Below are 23,913 nucleotides of genomic sequence, written 5' to 3'. Positions count from 1 at the left end.
TGAAAACACGTAGAACGCGTTGATGTTCACTTGAAGCCGCTTCATCCTCTTTGTCGAGACACTGAAATGTGTGAAAAGCGCGGAAAAATCATCATCAGTAAGAACTCTCTGCTGTGGGTTCTTACACATGTACTTACTGTCTGGTGCGAGTTAACCCGGCCCCGGTTAACCACCCCAAGTCGGTCGATCCAAGTGGGTCGACAGCCGTGAAAGCGTTATTATTACCTCGCGCTCCCGAACAAGTTGCTTCGATTTCATTAAAAAGAAAACAAATTTTGGTAATCGAAGCCACAAATGCCAAAAAAGCCTACCAAAAATACACTTGAAAGGCGTTTTTTTGGTAGGCATGCACACCTTTGGTAGGAAAGTACCCACGGAGAACCTTGCTGCACGTTCCTACCAAAGGTATACATGCCGCCATCTTGGAATTTATGATACCCAAAACAAACATTCGTAATGAACGTTTGAACACAATTCTGTGACAAAAAACAGCTAAACCAGGATGTAAAACACATTTATACTGATCGACTACTACCAACCATATGATTCCTGTATCAGAAAAACTATTTTATTGGAACTTTAACCGAGGTGCCACACGTGAAGCTTTTTACACCGAACGAACGTTTTTTCGAGCGGCTGGAGCTTTCCGTGTGTCAGCACTGCCTCTCGCTTTAATGACAGTTGTCTCTTTCCTTCCTTCGGTTCACGTTCGGCGTTGAAGCTGCGCTCAGAATTCGAGCGAACGTTCGCTAGCGCACAGAAAAAGTCGAGCGAATTTTTTGACCATGGTTCCCCTTTCATGTACGGGTAAAAAAACCGACCAACTGTTACCGCGTGACTACATTAGGCGTACCATACCAAAAAACGCTCCTAGTGTCAAAAACCGACATTTCTGTCAGAATCGAGCGATGCAAGTGTAGTCGCGAAACCTCTCACTCCAACTCTATGCTTTGTCCTGCTCACCTTATGTATTCAAACTGAATCCAGCAGTTTACGGTTACAGATAGTAATTACAGGCAAATAAAAACAATAAGATATTATTATTTTTACTATTATTTTCTATCAATTAACTTTTTGGAGATGCTCTTCACAAATTAACTGATAATTGCTCGACAAGTTCTTACCAATATGAAAAGTCGAGCACTTCATCGAGCTCTTTCGAGCACACCATCGTCAGCCAACCCAGAAGTGCTGGGTTGCATTTGGTATGGTACGCTGGAGCTCGACCGTACCAAGTTTTTAGTATGGTACGCCTAATGTAGTCACGCGGTTATAAATATGGTATACACCGGATGCCGCAAAAAGCTCGGGCCAAAAAATTCGGTATACGCGTTCGTTCGCTGACGTGTGGCTCCTCGGTAAGGCAAACACCTATCTGTGTATCTACAACACCCGGCAATTCTAACCTCAAAATTGGTTCTTTTTGGTCATCAGTACCAACAAGGTAAAGAGACATGAAAAGCTGTGTGACCCAACATCTAGTTCTAGTAATCTTGGTTAAACTGCAAATTTGGTATGTTTCATCAACAGAACAAGGAATTGAGGCGTTCGAAATATGTTCTGGAGGAAGGCTGCGTATAAGACAAACCAATACACTTAATTTCGGCAATCACGGCGAACAAAAGGATCCATATCCGATGACTTCACCCAGAAGAGCAGTTTCTATCCGTGAAACCATCGATACTATGATCTAGAATTAACAATTACCTATTTCGCGAAAATTTTGGCGGAGATCTCCCACAAGTATGCTAGAAATTTTTGTATGCACTTTTTCAACCAACTGTCACAACAATGGCGGAGCAAAAAATAGCTTTAACCCGACCTGTCTTTTGAATGATTTTGGTTTTAGTAATCTTGCTAAGCACCTAGTAAATGACAGCTGTCATGTTGGTGCCCGTCGAAATTTAATGATGTCACGAGCTCATAAGAAAACTCGCTGGCACTAAGCAGTAAATATTCGAATTTCGTCCACACCGTACGCAGGGCAGCGGTGGCCACCGATTTCCAGACCAAGAGATGCTGGCGATCCTTACCGTGGACAGGATTGCAAAAGACAGTTTTCAATTAACCCGTGTAGTCCAGTTTTAACCGAACACTGTTCTGGAGTGCTGTGTTTCTTTTTCTTCCAAACTTGCTCAGTTTTTTTTTTCTACATGGACCGATGATCACGGTATTCGATGCGTAAAGTGAAAAGACAGAGAAACGGCAAATGTCCCAGCAGCGGCGCACCTCACGTCCCAGCAAATGATAGGGACAGAAGAAGTGTTTTTTAGGAAAGTGTAGTGGTTAGAACGAATTGTTTTTATCATACGGACGCATAAGCTCAGGCATTCCGCAGCATCGGCGGAGGTGCATTCCTTTGCGTAACTTTCGGAATTTTCCCCAGTGTTTGCTCCACTCTAGAACCACCAGTCTGCGCTAATTTCATTTTTCCCATACGACCGGGGGCTCAGGAAACGCAAAAATGGCTTCATCGCAGGAACTGGAAGGTCTGCGGTCCGAGATCGAACGACTGACGCGCGAGCTGGACCAGGCTAGCAGCGAAAATATCCAATCGGCAAAGTATGGCCTGGTGTTGCTGGAGGAAAAGCAAAATCTGCAGGTCAAATGTGAAGAGTTGGAATCGATGTACGAGAATACAAAACATGAGCTGGACATTACACAAGAGGTGAGTTGGAGACACGAAACGGAAAAATGTCACCCAAATATCAGGGGGTGTGAATGAGGGACAAGTAGAAGGGGGTGTTAGAAAACGCAAACAGGTGTATATATACCACACGTTCAAAGTGCACTAAAGACGAGGCGAGAAAAAAGCTATTGCCACGCAATGCTATCCACAATTATAACCATCCACGGATTCATCGCACAATTTGGTCTCGTTTCGTCTCGTTTCATTTCACATCCCGAAAGCAAAGCGGGGAAACGAGTGAAATTTTCTTTCGTGTCGTTTTGAGGGGCAGCTGGGTTTGCTGCGTTTGCTTTCTGTTATTGTTACAGCAGGCGATCGTCGCTGTTTCATTTGGGGGGGCGATTGAATTTGGAAAACTATATATATTGCACTTTTTTCCTAACATCTTCCACCTTTTCGCACACGAAGGAAAATCATTACTAGTTTTTATTTTTAAATTATGTACTCTCTACATTTACAAACCTAAATGATCTCGCATCCATTCGGGAAATATTCTTTTGCTCTCAATTCACCTAATGGCAGGCAGGATCATACTCGAATACTTTCCAATTAGGCGATAAGTGCCTTCTGTGGTTCAATTCACATTTCCCCCTCTAATGGTCAGTTTCATAACTGTGAACAGATATAGTTGTGCCAATAATTGTATCATTCCTTCTTTTCACCGCCATCCCGCTGGCTTGGCAGTTTTTCTCCATTTAAATCGTGGCCAATCATCGTTGTCGTCGTCGTCGTCGAAGTCGTCAATCGGCATCGCCTCTGCTTTCAGTAGTGCACTACATCCTCGAATTTTCCCTGCTAGAGAGTGTAGTGGGCTAACCTATCCTTCCACGCCTAGGGGCCTCGGGGAAAACGAAGCAAGGAGATGGAACGAAAACATGTAGGCAACATGATAACGTGTTGTGGTTGAATAGTTCCATTTTTCTCCTCTTTCCACCCATTTTCCATTTTCTCCGGGGCTTTACTGGGTTTTACTACACGGTGCCGCCACCAAATTCGATTGCAAATGCTGCCGGCCCTCGTCTGGGCTCTCAATGGCAGCGGCTGAAAGGGTGAGGTACCGCGACCGATGGTTGTGAAGGTCACATGCTGGGCTAGTAGTTTCAAAACGGAAACGATGACGCGCCGCATTTTAATCGGGGAAATATGTTTACATCATTAGCGGTAATGGTCCATCGTTCTGTTCGTTATCGATCGGGAAGGTGTGGAACGAGTGACAACCGGAGAAATGATTTGCATTGAAATTAATCATTTAAGCTTTGCCTATAGTGCAGGGTGAACTTGTTGCATAGATACAGTTCTGCCTTTTGGGGAGATCCTTGAATCTGATCATTTCATACATTCACGTCTACCATTTGATTGACACAACTATTTTTTATAATCATCACAAAATTTACCTATAAAATCCATTTGCTATTCATAATTACAGGCGCTACAAAAGTTCCAAAAAACTCAACAAGTCACCACCAAATCCGGCATCGAACAGGAAGATGCTTTGCTCAACGAATCGGCCGCGATGGAAACGTCGCTCAACATGCACATCGTAGAGCTGGAGAATGAAACCAAACAGCTACGCCACGAGCTCGATCGGGTGACAAGCGAGCGGGATCGTATGCTGCAGGAAAATGCCGAAATTGGCCGCGACAAATCCGGCACGGAAGCAGAGCGGGCGCGCCTGAAAGCTGAGCTGAAGGATATGAAATATCGTGAGGCCCGTATGCTGGCCGACTACTCGGAGCTCGAGGAAGAGAATATTTCCCTCCAGAAGCAGGTGTCCAGTTTGCGAAGCTCACAGGTCGAATTTGAAGGTGCAAAGCACGAAATCCGTAGACTTACGGAGGAAATCGAGCTATTGAACTCGCAGGTGGAAGAGCTGGCTAGTCTAAAGAAAATTGCCGAAAAACAGATGGAAGATGCCTTGACTGCATTGCAAGTAAGCGTTACGGCAAAGGATAAAAGCTCGGTTTTATTGTTATCAAAATGTATGACTAACACACATTCATGTACTTCCTTTCCCTAGGTTGAACGTGAAAATAAATACGCTTTGAAGAAAGAGCTTGATACACATATCAACCGTGAATCAATGTACAATATCAGTAATCTGGCATATAGTATACGCGGCATGGAGGAAAGTGCCCTGAACAGCAGCGATTGTGAAGAAGAAATACCCGCGTTGAGGTTAGTGCTTAGGAGCAAGCATATCCAGATATACGTTAACTTCTTTTTACATGTCGTTTTGTTCGTACAGAGATTCAACACTGAAACGATTAGAAGCCACCCTGGAAGCAGAAACAGCGGACTTGAAGTCGCCCGACGGCACAAAGGTTGACCTGTTCTCGGAAATTCACCTCAACGAACTGAAGAAACTCGAGAAACAACTCGAAACGATGGAAAACGAAAAACTCTGCCTGACCGCTAACCTGCGCGACGCCCAACAAAACCTTGACAAGAGTCAGAACGATTTGCAAAACTTTATGGCCAAGCTGATGCTACTTGCGGCGCACGTTGATGCACTTCACACGCTGAAAAAGCAGATTCAGATCGAAGAAAACATCACCGGTAAGCATCACACTAATTACATACTTTTTGTGTTGTTTTTCAAAGAATTATTTTCCATTCAATAGTAAAGTTTATGATATAAATATGATTTGTTTTCTAACGGACGTAGGAATTTTTACAAATTAAAGACCAAGTCTAAAAACAAGACAAATTCAGGATTCGGATTATAGGCTGACAATTTTATTACCTTAGCCTTATGAGCCTGCACTTAGCAATGCAGCGATCATGTTATAATTGACCCATTGATGCAACAACCGCTACCAACTGTGAACTACTGCGTTTAAGTCGGTCAAAATATCAGCCCGTGAGCTTAGGGACCTCTGGCTCGCAAGCAAAATTGGTTAAAAGATAAAGCATTTTTACGATGCTACGGTTATTATTTTACTGTTGTTTATTGAATATACAAAACTACGCTAAATAATCACATTATTTCAATTCATAATCGATTATAGCGCGATCGGATGAACTACTAGATCGGTTGTTTGCGTTTTTACATGCATTTATAGGGCATGAAAACCAAAATTCCTAATCTAGACAGAAAGCCAAAAGATGAATTCTTTAAATACAGGAAGTACCGCACAATGGGTGGTGAATGAGGTAGCTCATTTTGCCAAAACAAGTCAGATAGCCTTAGCACGGACTTCGATTGAATTCATCAGATCGAATCGTCGAACTGTTAATTTACATATATATCGCGTCAAAACTTCGGTTCCTTGATTAATATGTTCGCCCCGCTGCTCAAACAGAACGAATTTTCACAACACTAGTGACTAGAGTGATAACAATATTACATTCTAATTATATTATTTCTATTTGTGGATGTAAAATAAATCCTATTAAACATTTTCATAATTCATCTCGCAGCCGTCACTCCTACCAAGGACAAGGATGTTAATGAGAAACTAAACGAAGCAATCATGCAGTACTCGAATTGGTTCACACTGAGCTCCAAGGAGATTGACACACTCAAATCTGATTTGGCGGAATTGCAAAAGGGACTTAACTGCTCGGATGCCATGGCAGTGCTACGTAACGAGATTACAAACTTGAAGAACAAGGTAGCGTATGCATAATTTGGTGTGCTGTAAAAAGGAATCTCCAAACAAGTGCTTCCTTTTTTCGTTTCAGTTGTTGTCGGTGGAACAGAAATCACTCGATCTACACAGTGACATTCAGGTGCTGACGGCGCTCTCACAAACTGCTGGCCAGAGCTTGAACACCACTCGCAGTAACCTTGTTGCATTAAGTGACGATCTGGCGCAGCTGTATCATCTAGTGTGCACAGTCAACGGCGAAACACCTAACCGCGTCCTGCTGGATCATAAGAACGATGATTTGAGGTGCGGTAGATATATTACAATTATATTTAATTTGCACGCTAATTATGTGTTTTTTGTAGCTTCGAGAACGACTCACTGACGGCGATTCAGTCCCAACTGAAATCGGACATTCTCACCTCCAAACCGCATGTCTTCGAAGACCTGCAGGCACTGAGCGATGCAGTAGAGATCCGCAAGTACGTGGATACTGTGAGCGATCAGATTCGGTACCTCAAGACCGCCGTTGAGCATACGATCGAGCTGAACAAGGATAAAGTGGTCACGGATTCGTCCGGTTCGTCGTCGGGCGAGGGCAAGGAGGCGAAGGAAGAGATCGCCGATTTGCATGAGCAGATCATTAAGCTTCGCAGCCTGCTATCGACCAAGCGGGAACAGATTGCCACCCTGCGCACGGTGCTCAAGTCCAACAAGAACACTGCCGAGGTTGCGCTGACCAACCTGAAGTCGAAGTACGAAAACGAGAAGCTAGTCGTCAGCGATACGATGTCGAAGCTGCGCAACGAGCTACGCATTCTGAAGGAAGATGCGGCCACCTTCTCCAGTAAGTTCTCCAGAACTTGCAAGGTGACACGTTTCGAGAAACATCGGTTTTGATTTCGATTGTGTCTCTTCTTTACTTACCAGGTCTTCGGGCAATGTTTGCCGCACGCTGTGAGGAATATGTCACTCAGGTGGACGAATTGACTCACCAGCTGTCGGCTGCCGAAGAAGAGAAGAAAACGCTGAACCAGCTGCTGCGGTTGGCCGTGCAACAGAAACTCAGCCTTACGCAGAAGTTGGAGGAACTGGAAATGGATCGGTAAGAAAATAGTTTTGCTTTTTCCTCGTCGCATGAATCCAACTTGCAATTGTTTTTATTTTCTCCCAGTGAGTTGCGTCACGTTCGCCGGCCGGCGGTTTCGCAGCGCGGCGGAGGCGGTGGTGGTGGAGGCAAATCTGCATTCTCACGCGGACAACCGGCCAGAAACAGTCTCCAGAACCCGAACAACAGCAACAGCAATAGTAACAACTCGAACCAGGCATTCTTCTAACATAAGGTGAGCGTGCAGCGTAAAATACTGGCATTCCTCTATACGCTCCTAAAACTGTAAGCGGAAAAGAGAACGGCATGTAGAAGGGGAGGGAAAATCACAACCAAAAATGATCCATGGTAAAGAGAATAAGTGCACGTTTCATCGAGATCTCCTGGTTATGTATTGGTTGTGTTATTTCGTAGCGCCACATTACCTGTGCCCATTTTGGCATAACATTGTGGTGTGCCGTATTGGGTCGATTAGTCTTCAATCCGCTGCAATATCTCGCAAAAGAACGCATCCACTGTGCATGGATGTGTGTTTTGCAAGTTTTTAAAAACAGCATGAGAAAAAATCTAAATTAAACCGTTGCGTCACACAAAATTGAAGAAACAAACAAAAAATCACTAGAAAAATATTTCCATCCATAAGAGAAACGAACGAGCATAGAGTTAGTTGCAGTATACAACTCGTTATAAAACGTAATGATCGGTGGGGGTAGACGCGGCGTTCGAAGCCGTTCTGTAAAGAGTGTATTCTTTATGTATGCAATAGGACGAAATGGCTGAATTGAAAGATATAATATTTATTCGCACCGAGTGTGGCAGCTACGATGATGGCAGCAAGGGATCGACTGATCAGGAGACGACGCAAATTTTAGGCACGTTTTGTTCGTGAGTAGAATAATGGAATTATTTAATAATAAAAAAAACATGTGAATTTCATACCGTTCTGTCGGTGGGTTGTGGTCTAAAAAAAATCAATAGTTACACTAACAAACGACAGGGTAGACACGAGGATTTATTATTTCTATATGACTAGATAGAGTTTATTTATGAATGCACCCTGCATTCCGTCAGATTATATGCGCGTGCCAATTCAGCACGCATGGACTGATGGAAACGATCATGTGACGTTACTAACAAGCAGGGATCCTTTAGTTCTCTACGGTGATTGCAATGCAAAAGTTAAAATTCTGGACCAACCTTTTTCCCTCCAGAGCCCCCTCCCGTTTGCATACGACGCTGATGGGTGAGCAGATGTACGACCGCCCGAGAGTGTTGTCGTATCGGTTTGGGGTTGGGGTGGTAGCAAAGGAAACAAATATGTGCCAAGGCACACTAACCGTATTTTGTTTCCGTTCAGCGTAGTTTGCAAAAGCACAAAGCCGATCATCCAGAGATGATCTCCGCCAGAACGGCTAGTTGCGGTTTGTGTTTAGTGTCTTCCGTGGGAGGTTATGAACAACGACGTTCTGCCACGTTCATCAATCATTATTGAACATAAGGGGAAACATGGTCAAGCGACACCATAGCATACAAAGCTAACCCGCATCTAACCGATAGCGCTCCATGATAGTTTTCAATTTCAAATTCAAAGGTATAGCACACAGAGGTATATTCTCTTTATTTATTTTTTCCCCTGAAGGCTGTCCGTCTTAGCGCGTCCCGTAGGTCTTCCTTTGGTTGTTAAAAAAGAAAGTCATAAATCAAGTCATCAGACGATGTAGGAACCGATAGCAATTGCATTCGATATGATACCACCCGATAAGCCACACAAATATGACATCAACGACACGGCAAGTAATAAACTATCTGTCCAATAAAGTCCATTCTAGGTTTTGTAAGTTGGTATTTGCTATCGTTTATAAATATGATACATATTCGACCGATATAGCAAATAAAATACTATCAGAAATCGTAAATATGGGATATAACATCGCAAAGGGATTCAAATCGATCAAGATCTTTCCAAGAAAAAATAAAACAAGAGACCCCAAAATGAGAAAACACGTGCATTAGGTTGTCAGGTAATAATGTCGCGGAAAGCGACAGTGTTAACCCGCAACTGGATGGACTTCGTCTTGAACAAATCGTCTAATCGTCCAAAATTAACTATTAGAGTGTTATATCCGTTATTCAATCCGTTTGCCAATATTTTTGCGAGGAAGAAGATATAAGCGTTATTACGAGAAATAAAGATTATTATTATGACAAAAATGAATACTCTACAATGGGAATTTAGCGTAGTCCTTGTTTTGGTGATCTATCTAGATGAAACTGATTGAGGGATGCCAAATTGGAACCAATGAGATAAACGGGGGGACGGACCGAAGAAAGAATCACGAGGAGAACGTAGCGGAGAAGAGAAATTGGATTGTGAATCTCTGGAATGCAGGTGAAATTATGCGAAATTTAAGAAACAAGAATATGAAAGTCTACCGAGCCATATATTTATTATCAAAACAATGGTAAAGTGGTACCCACTTTAAGAACAGGAATACAATTCTAATAGATATTGTACTTATATCTGTATGGATAGGAAAAAATTGGGAATATTCCAAAAGATTCGAGATCGGAAAGTTAGTTGATTGTGGGAAAAGAGATGTGAACTAAAATCTCCCACGCGAAACGGGATAATAAAAGGCGAGAAACTGAATCTTTTTACTAGAACGAAACCCGCAGCGATGTGAAACGACCGAAAACACATAACATAAGCAAAATATCCATAAATCACGATAAACAAAAAGTAACTACATGAAGTATAATACTTATAATAATTAATCACCGTCCCTTTTTGAAATGATAAGATTTAAGAGATGGCTCTAAAGAGTGTAGAAATTAATTATACGATCATGTGAATTGTTTCCGACGAAAGCATTTTTGTACTTTTTCGGTACACGGATCTCAACCGGAGTAACAATTGGAGCAAACAAGATGCACGACATAGGCACCATCATGGCCATTGTTCTTCCCGTATGGGCGTATATTTGTGCAATGCGTTTTTGTTTGTTTTATGTTTCTATGAATTTAACGACATTAAACAATAATTGAAAAATGGTTTAACGATTTGTTCTATTAATTGTCAAGAAATATTTTCCAACTTCTTATGCAACAAGGTGAATCGTCACGTGTTTTGTTAAGTTGTATAAACCAAAAGCTTATTATCGCTTCTTATCGCAATGATATCGTTTACCCAATGAAAAACAATTAGACGTAAAGTTTACTGCGACCGATATCAAATAGAGAAGGGTAGTGATTACATTAATCTTATGTTAACCAAGCAATAGTACTACCTTATTCTTGCATTAAAAACCAAAACTTCCGGATTGCAACTCATACTTAATTGTGTTTTTGGCATAGAGCTAGCATTAGCAAACAGGAGAATAGTTTAGCAAGGCACATTCGTTATATATTTTCACTGCAATAGAGAAAATAGAGTAGACAGTAAGTAAAAAAAAAAACGTGAGCTACAGAATGCAAAGGATAATGTAGCAATTTTGTTACGCGTTCCTTAGTTGAGTCGAAACTAAAGCACCCTAACGTTTGGTGTGTAGTGTGAATCCCTCCCCTCCCGTTAATGTTGGTGTAAGGTATCTGGCAGTGACAAAAATTAGCAGTAGTTTCCTATTACTAACTCTGTAGTGAGTGTAGCGACAATTGATGGGTAGTAAACTACCAGCAACAAAAATCTTATTCCCTCCTAGTGTAGCATAATTTAAACATACATTTGATCGTTCGTTCGTTATTCCTCACAAAAGGCAAAATGAAAGATACAACAACAAGCCCAGTTGGGTGCGAAAAAATCAGAGGAAACAAAAATCAGCCATGGATATTGTCAACGGGAATGGATAAAGTTGTCCTGTGTCCAGCTTCCATTCATTTGCAATGGTTTTGATATTGGTTGAATTTTTTGTTGGGAAGAATCATTAAACCTAGAATCCTGAAGGTAAAAATGGAGAAAACTTGTGTTATGAAGTGTCTTTTATTACGCTTATGTTTGTTTTCGATATTTGTAGTATTTTTATACTGTAAAACACAATTACTATAACAATTTACTGCTTACTTAAGTGACGCTACATCCGCTGAGCGGTCTTGGCCTGACGAAGCTCCATCCGAAACGTAGTTGTTATTTTAAAATTCCAAGATTTTTAACCTTCACCCCAATGTATAAATCTACGGATGTATATGACCAGGATAAAGAGACGAATGATCGAGGAGGTCAAAGTCTCTGAAATTAAAAATAAAACGTGACCAGTATTCCCGGGTATGCCAATTTGCATTTTGTATGAAAATTGATGGATTTTTATGTTGGAAACTATTTAATACGGTTTCTATAAGTGAGCGCCGGGGCTCACCATCTCGACGGCGTGGGTTCGAATCCCAACCGAGACCGAACCCTCCCCTGTACGAGAGGACTGACTATCTACGTACAATAGGGAAACAAGTCTCAGCCCTTCACGGGCAGGCATGACCAAGAGGTCGTTACGCCAAGAAGAAGAAGATAAATTAGCAAGGGTCATTATAATATCATCTAAATCATTTAAAAAATCAACATTATCAAAAATATCTATATATTTTTGAACATATGGGTGGTTTTTTTTGTTTAGATATTTTTTAAAGATTACTTTGGAACTTTTAGAATTCTTGAACAATTTGAACCAAAGCTGTAGATAAATGAAAACAAAAACCCATCAGTTTTTGTACCAGATAAACAAAATAGCTCAAAACCACTTTGTCAATTTTATTTAGGTCATTTTGGTGAAAATTCATTAAATAATCTTTTTCTTTCTGCGGAATATTTGATGCAGCAACAAATAAAAGACAAATATCTTTTACATCAGATCTGATTGTTGCTCTCTTTAGTGTCTATTGCAGCGGTTTGTTCCACGATCGTTAGACTAGCCTATAATATAGCCTAATAACTAGCCTAATTTTGACATCTTGCACCCATTCTAAAGTGCATAGACCCCGAACATTAACAGATAGGCCGTAAGCATGGCACAAAACAGGACGCGATCGAGCGGTTGAACTACTTCCTGCCATTCCAATGCACCGCCTTCGCCATCGGCAGACGAGTGAAGATCATCAGTCCGCACATCGCCGTCGTGTTGTTGTGTTTCTACCGTATCCACTGGTGCATCTTCCCAGTCTTTCGTCAATTTGTCTTGCTTGGCGCTTTGATTCAGATAATCGATCGATAGGAATGCCCCCAGTGGCCGACTTTTTCGCAGCAGAACAACGAAGTGTGCTACAGCGGGTGGACAGGAAGTAGCAATTCTCTTACGTAATTGTCCCCTTGCATAATAAGTCCATCCGAATGCGACTGCTCCTAGTAGAGATGTTCCAAGTAGCAGATGTGCTAACGTCAACACGGGTTTCATCTTCACAGCACCGTACCAATATAGGATGATTAGATAAAGACTTTCCATCACGGTTCCCACAGCGATCGTCACCGATCGAGCGTTTGAGTCCATCCGCAGCCAGAGACAGATAAGATTCAGTAAACTGAAAACTTAAAAAACAAGGTGCATCAACTTCAGTTCATACACTTTAGTCATGTGCTGGATGATGGCCAATCTACTTACTCACGATCAGCGCAAGAAACACGATCAAATGCGACCCGATCAAACGCTCGATTACGATATCCATGCGAAACTCGGGACTCATGGTACTGTTGACGGTCGCCATCTGGAAGGAGGTAATCTTGTAAGGCAGCAACGGGTAACTCGGGTAGGACAGACGCCTTTGGAAGTGGAACAACGACAGCTGGTTCGTGTCGTACTCGACGGAAAATATGCGTAGTGTGCATATCTTTGTCTCAAACGCCCAGTACCGTGCTTCAGAGTAACAGTCCACTGTGAAGGTACACAATACGGTATAGATCACTTCACCGTCGTAGCTGAGATGGCACTTAACGCGCGTACATTGCTTAGTGCTCTGAACTCGCGGAGATCTGCAAGGAATACCGTGAAACCGTTAGTATAGGACACTTCATCCTACACATCCATAGGACATCCTGCTGCATCTACACTATTCATACTTATGAAACGATTTTGCACCAAACGTCGGCGTCCAGAGATCGTGCTCGGAAACGTTGATGGTCTCGATGTTATTGCTCGTGCGTTTGTTCCAGTGTAGGAATGCATCGTACCATTGCTGTTACAACGTGTGTTATCAGACATTAAGCAGAGATTCGATTTGGTAGATATTAAACCTACCCTAAGGTACGTACCATTAACAGCTCCAGAGTAATTTCCACTTTAGAATCATCTTGCTTCACCTGCACGGAACAAAGAGACAAATATCATCTCAGTCCGTTGGAGTCCGTTAATGATCCTCCAAAAAAAAGTTACCACATACCCGTTCCACGTTTATTACTTCGGCACCAATGTACATGGCTAGCCGATCCTGTTGATATTTTACCGGTCGGTAGCGTGGGTTGTAGCTCGTTCCACAAAAGAGAGCACTTTTTAATGCTGCCTCGGTACTATTGATTTCCATCTGCGATACGCACTGGAATGGTTGCGGATGCTCTAGGAAATACGGGAACGATTACAATCCGGTTTCTACTGCAAAATTCATTCCCTTACCGGTAGCCACACTGGAGAAAATGGCCAACAGTGGCAGTAGTAAACCGTTTTGTCGCATTTTTGGATCCACTATCTTCCCGTGGCTGCCACGACACTAATCCCACAACCAACTGCTAAATTCTAACTGAGTGCAGTATGCGACCGATGCACCGCACCGCAAGTGGTTTGCACATCTTCGTCGAGTTTAAACGGCATCATCAATCAGCACATTACTGGAATTAGCCGTTTGTGGATGGATGTTGGATAATACCGGGTCACGGAGGCTGTGACGGTGCGCGAAAGAGTCTGATAAATGCACCACACGGCAGCACGTGAGGTAATACTGTGCGATGAGGCGTACGTGAGCGGTGGTACTGGCAAGTCCTGGTGAACGCGTGTTGGCCGGGTGTTGCGTCATAGGGCCATGCGTATAATCATCATAAATTGGAGCGGAGACAGCTGCTTAGAACAAAGAGCAATGGAATCACAAGCCTACACAAAGGAAAAGCACTAAATTGTTACGAAAAGCATCTACAAAATGTTTCTGATGAAGTCTTACTAGCTGGAAATAAAAAAGCTTTAGGCCCTAAAGTAGTTAAATCGAATTTATCATTAATTATTTTTCTTCAAGGAGCAAATTCAGACACAAAGATCAAGGAAATGTCTTGATAGTTTAGTTAAAATAAAAAAACATTATCAGATTATGAGCACCTTTAAGAATCAGTAATACTGCAATGATCCTCATCTTTACAACCATGAAATAATTCTGCTCATATGTTGTACACTATTGTATATTGTGAGTGTGTGCGTACGTTGTGTAGCATAAGATTAACGAATCGACAGGTTGGTTTAAAAGTTTATCGTACCTTTACCGTAGGGCAAGAGTAAAGATGGAATGACTCGGTACAACTAAACTGTTGGATGCTCACACTAAATATCATATCATGATGTTTATACTCAAATTTACGAACTACGAAATTCAAGTGGTGAGTAACCATTTGAGCCCTGATTTTTAAATTGGGAATAGTATATTTACAACAACCGTAAAATTTACTAAAATCGCAAAGAACCTAGTTGGTGGTGTAATTTCTTAGTACATAAGACATGAAAATATAATTTACACCAATTAAAGCTTCTACTAATTTATAACATGAGGCGTTTTAGTGGTTGGCGTAAAAACCTGATCATAACATTCCATTTTCCTTCTTTGTGAGGACTGCATAAGCATTATGGTCCACCTTCTATAATGGTATCGGCTTCAGAAGGCAAAATTTTTGCGTGGGAAATAAATTGTTAAAAAAAACACCAACACGTTTAGATATTGAATATTGTATTCATTTATTCCAATGTATAGAGTATACAATAAATATCTCTTAGAAACGGTAAAGTTAGTAGTCAACAAAACACACCAGTCACAAAGTAATACTTTTATACACATCATATCAAACATTTTTATCTAGAATGTTTCGGTTTTGATTTGTTTTGGTTATTTTCTGCTACATCTGTTTGCTCATAATTTTTAGTTACTTGTTACTATTTAATTAGTTTTAGTCTCTAATCCCTTAGTTTTGGTTTTTTTAAATATTTTGGTGCAACAGCGGTGGTAAATACGTTTTGTTTGCACAGTGTACTTCTGCATTTGGTCGAATAACTTTTTCAATGGGATTATTCTCTGCAATTTTGAAATATTGCGCCTCTGTTCTTGAAAGCATTAAGAACGATCATTTATGCATAACGATTGTACAGACAGCTTCTCTCAATTCCGTTATTGAATGAGTCGTATAACAAAGAATTTACTACAAATGATTGTACCATCTGGGTAACGATGACTAGAGCGGAGAATATCAAAACATTTACCAGGGTAGCATTCTGCTAGAATGGTGTGTGTATAATATAAATACGTGTACGTATAGTGTAACAAAACTAGCACGTGTTCCAGGGCATATTACTCCCTCATTGAACATATAAAGGCAAATCTATATTACGAATACACTGATGACCAAAACTTATCCGGTGCGTACAAATCTGTACGGTTATGTTTCGAGCAGCTTTCTGCCTCCAAGCATCGTTTTTACTGAGACAGTGAAGAAAGTTTTGGCTCGGAAGAAGACCACACCGTAGCTGCAGAACGGAGGCACTTATCCGGAATGTAGCGCGATTGGTACCACAGGACCACATTGAGCACGATCGACCAGGCCCGCAGCGGGGTGATAATGAAGGCCAGCAGTCCGTATGAATTCCAAAAAATTCCTGCCAACAACACTTCGACCGTCATTATTAGAATGAATGCCGAATTTTTCCACAAGCTTATCATCCATCCGTAGTTTTTTTCCGCTCCGCGCCGATAGAAGCTAAAGAAAAATAAAAAGGTACAATCACATCTTACCGCTAAAGTAAAAACAACCTACCGTAAAACAACGTTGTTGGCAAATATGATGGTTAGGGGAAGCTGACACAGCATCAGCTGGAAAAATCCGTACAGATATGTTAGGGTGCCGGGTAGGAACGCGTTGTTCACGAATATCCCCCAAACGAACACTACACCCATGTGCCCATCGATAACCTCACCAATGGACCATGGCCCACAGGTAAGATAGAGACAGTAGCCGACTATGGGAAACATGAGACGATCTACCGTCGAGAGGATCCACATTTTCCGTATCCAACTACCGCAGCAGAATGTGCGTAACCTCGGTCGGGCGACAGTTCCTCCTGTAAGTAAGGTCAAAACAAAAATATTAAAATGCCGTGTAACATACTTAATGACGCCCTATGACTCACTCCGAACTAATGTGTGCCATATTCGAAAGACACACAATGGAACAAGATAGATGATGAGTGCCACGCTGAAGAAAGTCTGAAATACTTTGTTGGTGTCGTACATTAGAACCAATTTAGCAAGAAAATCGAACCGCAGCCGTGTTCCATCCAGTGTAAATTGCTGCTCAATCACCCGGCTTCTTCCATCATCATCCAGTACGTAGACGAACAGCTTGTGCAACCCTCGTTTGTACTGATTTGGATCCCACGGTACCACGAAAAGCTCCCTGCTAGTTCGTTTGCAGTCCTTCCAGCTGCCGGCATCTATTTTGACCTGACATTCGGTTATCTTCGCGGGCGAAAACACCAGCAGTCGAATATGGGACGAATGTAGCACCGACTCGAAGTTTTCCTTGCCGGGGATATTGAACAGAGCGTCCTTCGGATTGGTCACCAGCACCACCGGCCACTGGTTGTGGTGGACGTCGACGAACGAAAAGTAACCGTGATCGAACGCTCCCAACCTATACCGTCGATTGCGCATCCAATCGCCAAGCTCCAGCTCGAGGAATCCTTCATCTTGCAGGGTGTACATTCGTGGTACAGCACCGCCGAGGGTGTGAAAATGTCCGGAAAGGTAGGCGTATGCCTCCTGGTAGCGCCCAATCAAGTTACGGATACCGCCAGTGCCCAAACCGGGCGTTAGAATACATGACGAGGGGTAGTGCCCGAACCAGATCGTATAGTTCGTGTCCAGCTGGCGTGACCGTTCTGCCAGATTGATAAGATGTTGCGTTTCATTTATCGAGAGCATGCCGACAAAGTTGAACGGGCGCTTTGGCCCTGGATCCAGGCAAGCGTCCACGGCGATAAACGTGTACCGTTCACCACCTTTCACTATTTGATGCATGTAGGAGCGGGTATGATGCCGCCCCTGTACCGAAAAGTTGGTGAACAAATCCTGGCGGGTCTGCAGCGCGGGTACGTTGAAATTGTCATGATTGCCACGGATGTCCAACCAAACCGTTTTGTTCTGCACGTTCGTATCACGCAGTACTTCGTGGTACCAGCGCCATTCCTGTTCGTGCTGCTTGGAACCAAGTAAGTTGGATGTTTTGGCGTCCGTAAGATCCCCGGAGGCCAACACTACCGAAGGCGCAATGATGTCCACCGTTCGATTGCAGAATTCGATCAACTGCGGTACGCGAGCAGGATCAAGGTACATACTTATGTGGATGTCCGATATCTAAAATAAAACATGCACAGACAAAGTTACACTTTGTATCCTGGTACTTCCGTCAGCCCATCTTTCAACCAAAACTAACCTGCAAAAACCACATCAAATGATTCGGACTATCATCCAACCGCAATCGTTCGTGCTCCCGGGTTTGGCCATCGCTTACGGCGGCATCGAGCCGGTTGCTCAGCTGCTTATCGATACCGATCAGGCTGGCCAGATTGGCGACGAAGATCGAAAATATTACAATAAAAACGATTAACGAGAAAGCTACCGTTGTGAAACGCATGATTCCCGTTATCAGCTGGTTCCGCTTCAGGAACTGTTCGGTAATGTCGTGTCGGCTTCAATGCCAGCAAACTGCTCGTGGATGGATTTTCAGGTGCAGGAATTCATTTTTCTCAACGCTGGCGGCAACCTGAAGGTATATCGTATTAAAAAACACACTTGAATTACATGCGACCGCAAGCTTCTTTATACGAATTTGCACGACTTTTCGCAGCGACTCTTCTTATCAGGAGACCGTTTGACGATTTTCAACACACGATGATGACTAAAAAAATTTGCTGTTATGAAAACATTCGCACTCACACAAACCAGCTACACTGCGTTGTTACACGGGACTTGAGATGTGTTGGTGATTTGTTTACCATTTAGCATCTTCGCTGCGTTGAAAGTCATCTGTGGACTGGCTCTTGAATGATTTGTTGTGAAAATTGCCGGTTGAAGTGACTTTGGAATCCGTGAACTATACGAAACATGCACACATTTCATTCATAGCCGTGGTTCCCGTAGTGAGGATCGTATTGGTGCTTCAGGATATATTACAGTTTGTCGATAAATAGGGACGTTCGCTTTGGCTACTACAGGCATATTGTCAGGCTCTGAAAACGAGCAAGGTACGTAAGGACTTGTAGCATGCATAGAATTCTCAATTCGGACTTCAAAGGTTTCCATGTTTTCAGTTTGCTATTCAACACAGCAACCGCTCCAAAAGGTGCCATTATCCTGTGAAGTATAAAAAATACATGCCAACTTGACCTTGAATGGTGGAATTGACAGTTGGCCTCTGGAGCGGCGACGCCGGCGCACAGATTTCTGTTTACAAAAGACCTCTCAGAGAGATCGGAGAAGTATCTGGAAAATGACCGAGATGGAAGAGCAATGAAATGGCGCCGGGAGCAGTACAAGCTACCGAACCCGAAGGAGCAGTCGCAGCTACAACAGTCTAGGAGCAGGAGCAGCACTAGTGCAGATAGCTGCTAAGGTTGTGGAAAAATCACTGCGTCGTTGTATAAAGAGAAAAAAAGAACTCCATCACAGAGAAAAATCAATCACAGCGTTCACACTTTACAACGGTGTGCAATCCCGGGGACACTGTATTCTGGTCGTTCACCTAGTTGAGTAGAAGCCTGCGGCACACTAAAGACACGGAACATGAGCAGTGATGAAGAAATCGGTGAACTGAAGGTTGTGTACGATTTCATAGCTCAGGCTAAGTTCAAAAAGGCTTTCGTCAGTGCAACGAAGGTGCTGGACCAGCGGTCACCCCTCCCACCGGATGCTGCAGAAGAGGATCCGTTGCGGGAATTGTTTCTGTTCGTCGTGACCAAGTACGCGGATCAGCTTGAGCAGGAAGGCAAAATCGAACAAGTGTTTGAGATCATCGAGCAGGGCCTCGAGTACTTTCCCGAGCATCCGGAGCTGCTAAATGAGACGGGCGTTCGCTTGCAAAGGTACGCGTAAGCACACTGAAAACCTATTCGCGATAGCGAGAGGCTAGTAGTTGGGGTCGTAGAATTTAGTAAAATATCTTTCGCGTCCTATGGAGCATTTACAGCATCATTTGTATGTATGTCTGAAGGCAAGCGTAAGGCCGAAGCGCAAGATCACAGAAATCGCACAACAATTGTATGGAATCGTTAATGGGTTTAAGTCTGGTTTCTTATGGGACGTAGGCAATCTATCGGTTAACGATGTAAAGCGCTTACTCGACTCTCTGAAGGAGGTCAATCAGATACCCAACTCTCTGGTGGTTCTACGACTTGGAAACGACCCAGATGGAGACTTTGGTGTGTGCGATATTAATCGATTCGTGGACGAACAATTTCGACCTGTATTTTTGGATGTTTCCCACGGCCTTTGCTTTGCTCGCCTGGCCGATCAGTCTGTAGTGGACTTTTACGATGGGCTGATGGCGTCGTTACGCACCAACATGAAGTTAAACAGTGGTCAGGCTGTCGTCAAAAATGACCGACAAATATGTACACCAGTCATGCAATGGCCACTGGCGGCTGAGGTGTGTCGACCTACGGTTTATGGTATATTTGTTGGTTATCCGGTGGTTTACTGGTACGACACGCAACACACCCAGGAGAATTGTCTCTCGAACGTGCCTTTGGTCGTATTTCAAGCGTCTATTAAACCACAAAAAGGTGAAACATTTGATCCAATTATTTCATTTAGTGTCCCCGAAAAGTTGCTAGATGAGCCAGCTGTGGCCGATGTAATCAGCTTGTGGAAAAAATCAATTGAAAGATTTAATTTGAACTGTGCTTCATTCAACGAATCGTTTAGTAATGTAATTATGTAATAAATAAGAACTTACCAAATCAAATAAGCTTCCCTGTTTATGTTAGTTGAATCACATGTTCGTGGTTGGAAAAGAGATCTTTATATGCTTAATAAACACTTGTGGTGTTGCAAATATAAATCACTTAATGTACAAACATTCTTTAAATTAGTATTTGGAAGTAATATATATTTTTATTCATTATTCATATTATCCTTCAGGTATGGCCGTTCGTTGGAGGCCTCTATCTGCTTCGAGCGTGTGCTGCTGCAGGACTCCCGCTACTTGAAAGCTTACCAGAATCTGCAAAACACGAAATGCGAGCTTGTAGAGCGATGGCACTTTCGCATGCTTAACGATGTCGTACGTAACGCTGCTTTTAGGGCCGCAATCGAAAACCAGATCGCTGCCGGGTTTAACGAGGTGCTGGACATTGGCACTGGGACTGGTCTCCTATCGATGTATGCCCTACGCTGCGAGGGTATACGTAAGGCGGCTGCATGCGACGGGTCGGAAATTATGGTTCAAATTGCTCGCGATGTGTTCGGAGCGAATGGACTCAGTGATCGCATTTGTCTGTTTCAGAGCTACTCGCAGGATCTCAAGATTGGAGAGCGATTCTCGTTGATCGTGACGGAAACGCTCGACTCGGGTGCATTTGGCGAAGGTATTCTTGAGACGCTGATTCACGCCAAAAAGCATTTGCTTTTACCAGAGGGCAAGATTATCCCGGCGAAGGTCACACTGCACGTGTCCGGCTATCAGTCGCGCGCTCTAACGGCCAGCAATATTTTAATCAATGAAGCGTTCAGTGAAGACTTTTCACTACCCAGCAACTGCTTGCTGTCCAAGGAGGGCACGAAGTGTTACGATGCGGAGGACATCGGGCGGATTCAGGCGAATGATGATTTTGAGTTCGTTACCGACACCGTCCTGGCGATGGATGTAAACTTTAACGATCTGGACAGTCTTGTACGCTACCAGGACGGTACGGAGGTCGGAGAAGTGGAGCTAACCTGCCTGGACGATGGGCTTCTGTTGGATGGATTTGTTGTGTGGTTCGATCTGCAGCTGGATGAAAATAATACCATCAGCACCGATCCAACGACTAATACCTGCTGGAATCAAGCTATTTTTCGTCTCAATCAGCGGCTTCCCGTGGCGAAGGACCAGCGCTTGAAGCTGACGATGTCTTGCAAAGACGGAGCACTCTCTGTTGCACACAATCTGAACTCTGTTGACAATCAGATCAGCGTCGATGAGCACGTGCTTGAGTTTCTTAACGATATCGAATACTACAGCAGCCTCACGGAGGCAACCGATTCTTTGGATGACATGGAAAAAGTACTCGATCTGTCGCTTTTTCCATACGCCGGTCTAAAGCTACTTAAAGAAGGTAAAGCGAGGATGCTTTTTTGTCTTGATCAAACGGAAGATTTGATTGAATTTATTGCTAATCAAAACGATATTCCAATGGGAAGCATTATGTTGGTCAGCTCAGTGCAGGAAATATTTCTTCTAAACGACTACACACTGGATTTAATTATCCTGCAACCGGTGGACGTGTTCGGTCAGATTAACAGTGAGCACTTTTGTCTCTATCAATCGTTGCTGCCGAAACTGAAACCCATCGGTACGGTGGTACCAGCCACGCTTGAACTGCACGGAAGCGTGATCGAGTCCGAGTGGATCGTAAAATGTAGCCGTGTGGAAAATCCGGAACTGGAGCAATTTCAAATCGATAAATATCTAGCCTCCTTGGAGACCGAAAATCATCTAGACCTAGGGCCCTTCTCTTACCGCAACCTGTCCGAACCGATCAAGCTGGCTGACGTGCAGTTCGATGGGAAGTTGCACGAAACTGAATTGGAATTGACCCTTGCCGAACCTACCGAAACGACCCGTCTGCATGCCGTGCTCTATCACTATTGCATTGGATTCACCCCAGAAAGGCCGCTGCTCACAACGGACCGCCTCCAGTCATTTGCAAAGCGATCCGCCTTTATCATTCCAAAGTCTACATTCCAGGGCGTGAATGGCGAAGAACCACCTGCCCCGAAAGACCCGATTGAACAGCTCTACATAAGTGTACTGCAGAACCATGGGGTCATTAAGTGTGATATATCTCCAGTGGGTCAGTAAGAAAACATAGCTTAAAGTAAAGCATGCCAACCAACCAAAATCTCCTCAGCAATACCTAACGCCACGGAAAACCCACTAACCTCCCAAACCAAACCCCACCACTTTTGAAAGCGCAATAATATATACATATACGAATTCATTGAGAATACAGGGGAAGGAAACTTAGTAGTATTTAGTAGCAAACGTACATTACCACAGCTATAGGTAGTATCGCAGCATTAGACATCACCTTACGGGCACACAGGTAGAATCACCGTAACATTACATTCCCGTTCGATTGGAACGAGCGAGCTAGCAATTTTGAACACCTAATAAACCACACTGTGAGCATCATCTCAAAAGTTTTGGGAAGATAAACAAGGAACAATAGTGAGAGCAATCTTCGTAGTGAGTCCGTAGTCAATCAACGCAAGCTAAACGAACACAAAAGAACTTGAACACCGCATCACCCTATGGGCAGATTTAGTAGTAGTAGCATAGTTTCGATCTTTAGATGCCACCGTACCGTAAAAAAGTACCACAGAAGCTGGCGATGGCGGTGAGAGCAATAAAGCAATTAAGTAGGATAACGATTTGATTTTATCGTGCACAGTGATGCTACCGTCATTTAATAAGAATTGTGATTGGATTATTACAATCCACATATCAAAATAACCGTTCATGCGATAGTGTGTTTTACAGTGCGCAAATTCTGTAGCCGTTCATATGTATTAGTTTTAACGTACAAATAAAAGGAAACTTAAACATTCCAGCAAATCTTGCATTGTTTCCACAGATTCTGTCTCTAAATCCTACACCAATTTTTTTTTTTATTTTATTTTTTTTTGTGTACCAAAGCTGAAAAGGTTTTAAAATTATTAAGCTAACAAAAATTAATTTTAAATGCATATAAAAAGCGCGCCAACACGAATATCCCACATTATTCACGGTTACTAGAATAAGGTCATGGTGATATCAAAACGATTGATAGGCAAGCGTTTATTTTGATTCTACAACTTTGTCCAAGGGACATGAATGTTTTGTTTAACTTAAAAAGGCCTTTTATTTGTGAGGTAGATTGCCCAAATTGCCCCAGAGACAAAATAATCAAGAAGTTGGTAATTTTACCTTATTTCTGCGATGATTTCCGACCAAGGTTTCTGTACCTACGCCTCATTCAATAATTTTTTTCATAAACTAAGAACTACAGAAGAATCTTTGTTGTACAGAGTTATCTGTCTTCAAAAGACCTTTCAGTTGAGAGGTCTTTTGC

The 23,913-nt window shown here is 42.8% G+C and overlaps 4 protein-coding genes across 4 annotated transcripts; 2 read left to right on the top strand and 2 right to left on the bottom strand.

The window, feature by feature from the left end:
• The first annotated feature begins 1,924 nt into the window (after positions 1–1,924).
• On the top strand, positions 1,925–7,842 carry LOC131282539 (protein bicaudal D). The gene is made up of 9 exons (XM_058312035.1): positions 1,925–2,668; positions 4,116–4,619; positions 4,707–4,864; positions 4,935–5,245; positions 6,110–6,303; positions 6,374–6,585; positions 6,645–7,126; positions 7,210–7,384; positions 7,454–7,842. The coding sequence occupies exons 1-9, from the start codon at positions 2,465–2,467 to the stop codon at positions 7,614–7,616; spliced, it is 2,403 nt and encodes an 800-aa protein (XP_058168018.1). The 5' UTR covers positions 1,925–2,464; the 3' UTR covers positions 7,617–7,842.
• A 4,491-nt stretch (positions 7,843–12,333) lies between these two features.
• LOC131293626 (uncharacterized) lies at positions 12,334–14,029 on the bottom strand. Its single transcript, XM_058321702.1, has 6 exons — positions 13,972–14,029; positions 13,742–13,914; positions 13,614–13,661; positions 13,422–13,537; positions 12,967–13,334; positions 12,334–12,893 (listed from the first exon to the last, which is right to left on the bottom strand). Exons 1-6 carry the CDS (start codon positions 14,027–14,029, stop codon positions 12,334–12,336), a joined length of 1,323 nt encoding a protein of 440 aa, XP_058177685.1.
• Positions 14,030–15,278: 1,249 nt separating this feature from the next.
• LOC131286440 (transmembrane protein 62-like) lies at positions 15,279–18,236 on the bottom strand. Its single transcript, XM_058315391.1, has 4 exons — positions 18,036–18,236; positions 16,732–17,956; positions 16,359–16,662; positions 15,279–16,301 (listed from the first exon to the last, which is right to left on the bottom strand). Exons 1-4 carry the CDS (start codon positions 18,234–18,236, stop codon positions 16,022–16,024), a joined length of 2,010 nt encoding a protein of 669 aa, XP_058171374.1. The 3' UTR covers positions 15,279–16,021.
• A 487-nt stretch (positions 18,237–18,723) lies between these two features.
• Positions 18,724–23,167, top strand: LOC131282473 (protein arginine N-methyltransferase 9-like). Its single transcript, XM_058311953.1, has 3 exons — positions 18,724–18,846; positions 18,913–19,683; positions 20,741–23,167. Exons 2-3 carry the CDS (start codon positions 19,385–19,387, stop codon positions 22,659–22,661), a joined length of 2,220 nt encoding a protein of 739 aa, XP_058167936.1. The 5' UTR covers positions 18,724–18,846; positions 18,913–19,384; the 3' UTR covers positions 22,662–23,167.
• Positions 23,168–23,913: the final 746 nt, after the last annotated feature.

Source organism: Anopheles ziemanni, chromosome 2, assembly GCF_943734765.1.
Source record: "Anopheles ziemanni chromosome 2, idAnoZiCoDA_A2_x.2, whole genome shotgun sequence".
Classification (NCBI taxonomy): Eukaryota; Metazoa; Arthropoda; class Insecta; order Diptera; family Culicidae; genus Anopheles; species Anopheles ziemanni.
This window is presented reverse-complemented; position numbering and strand designations above follow the sequence as displayed.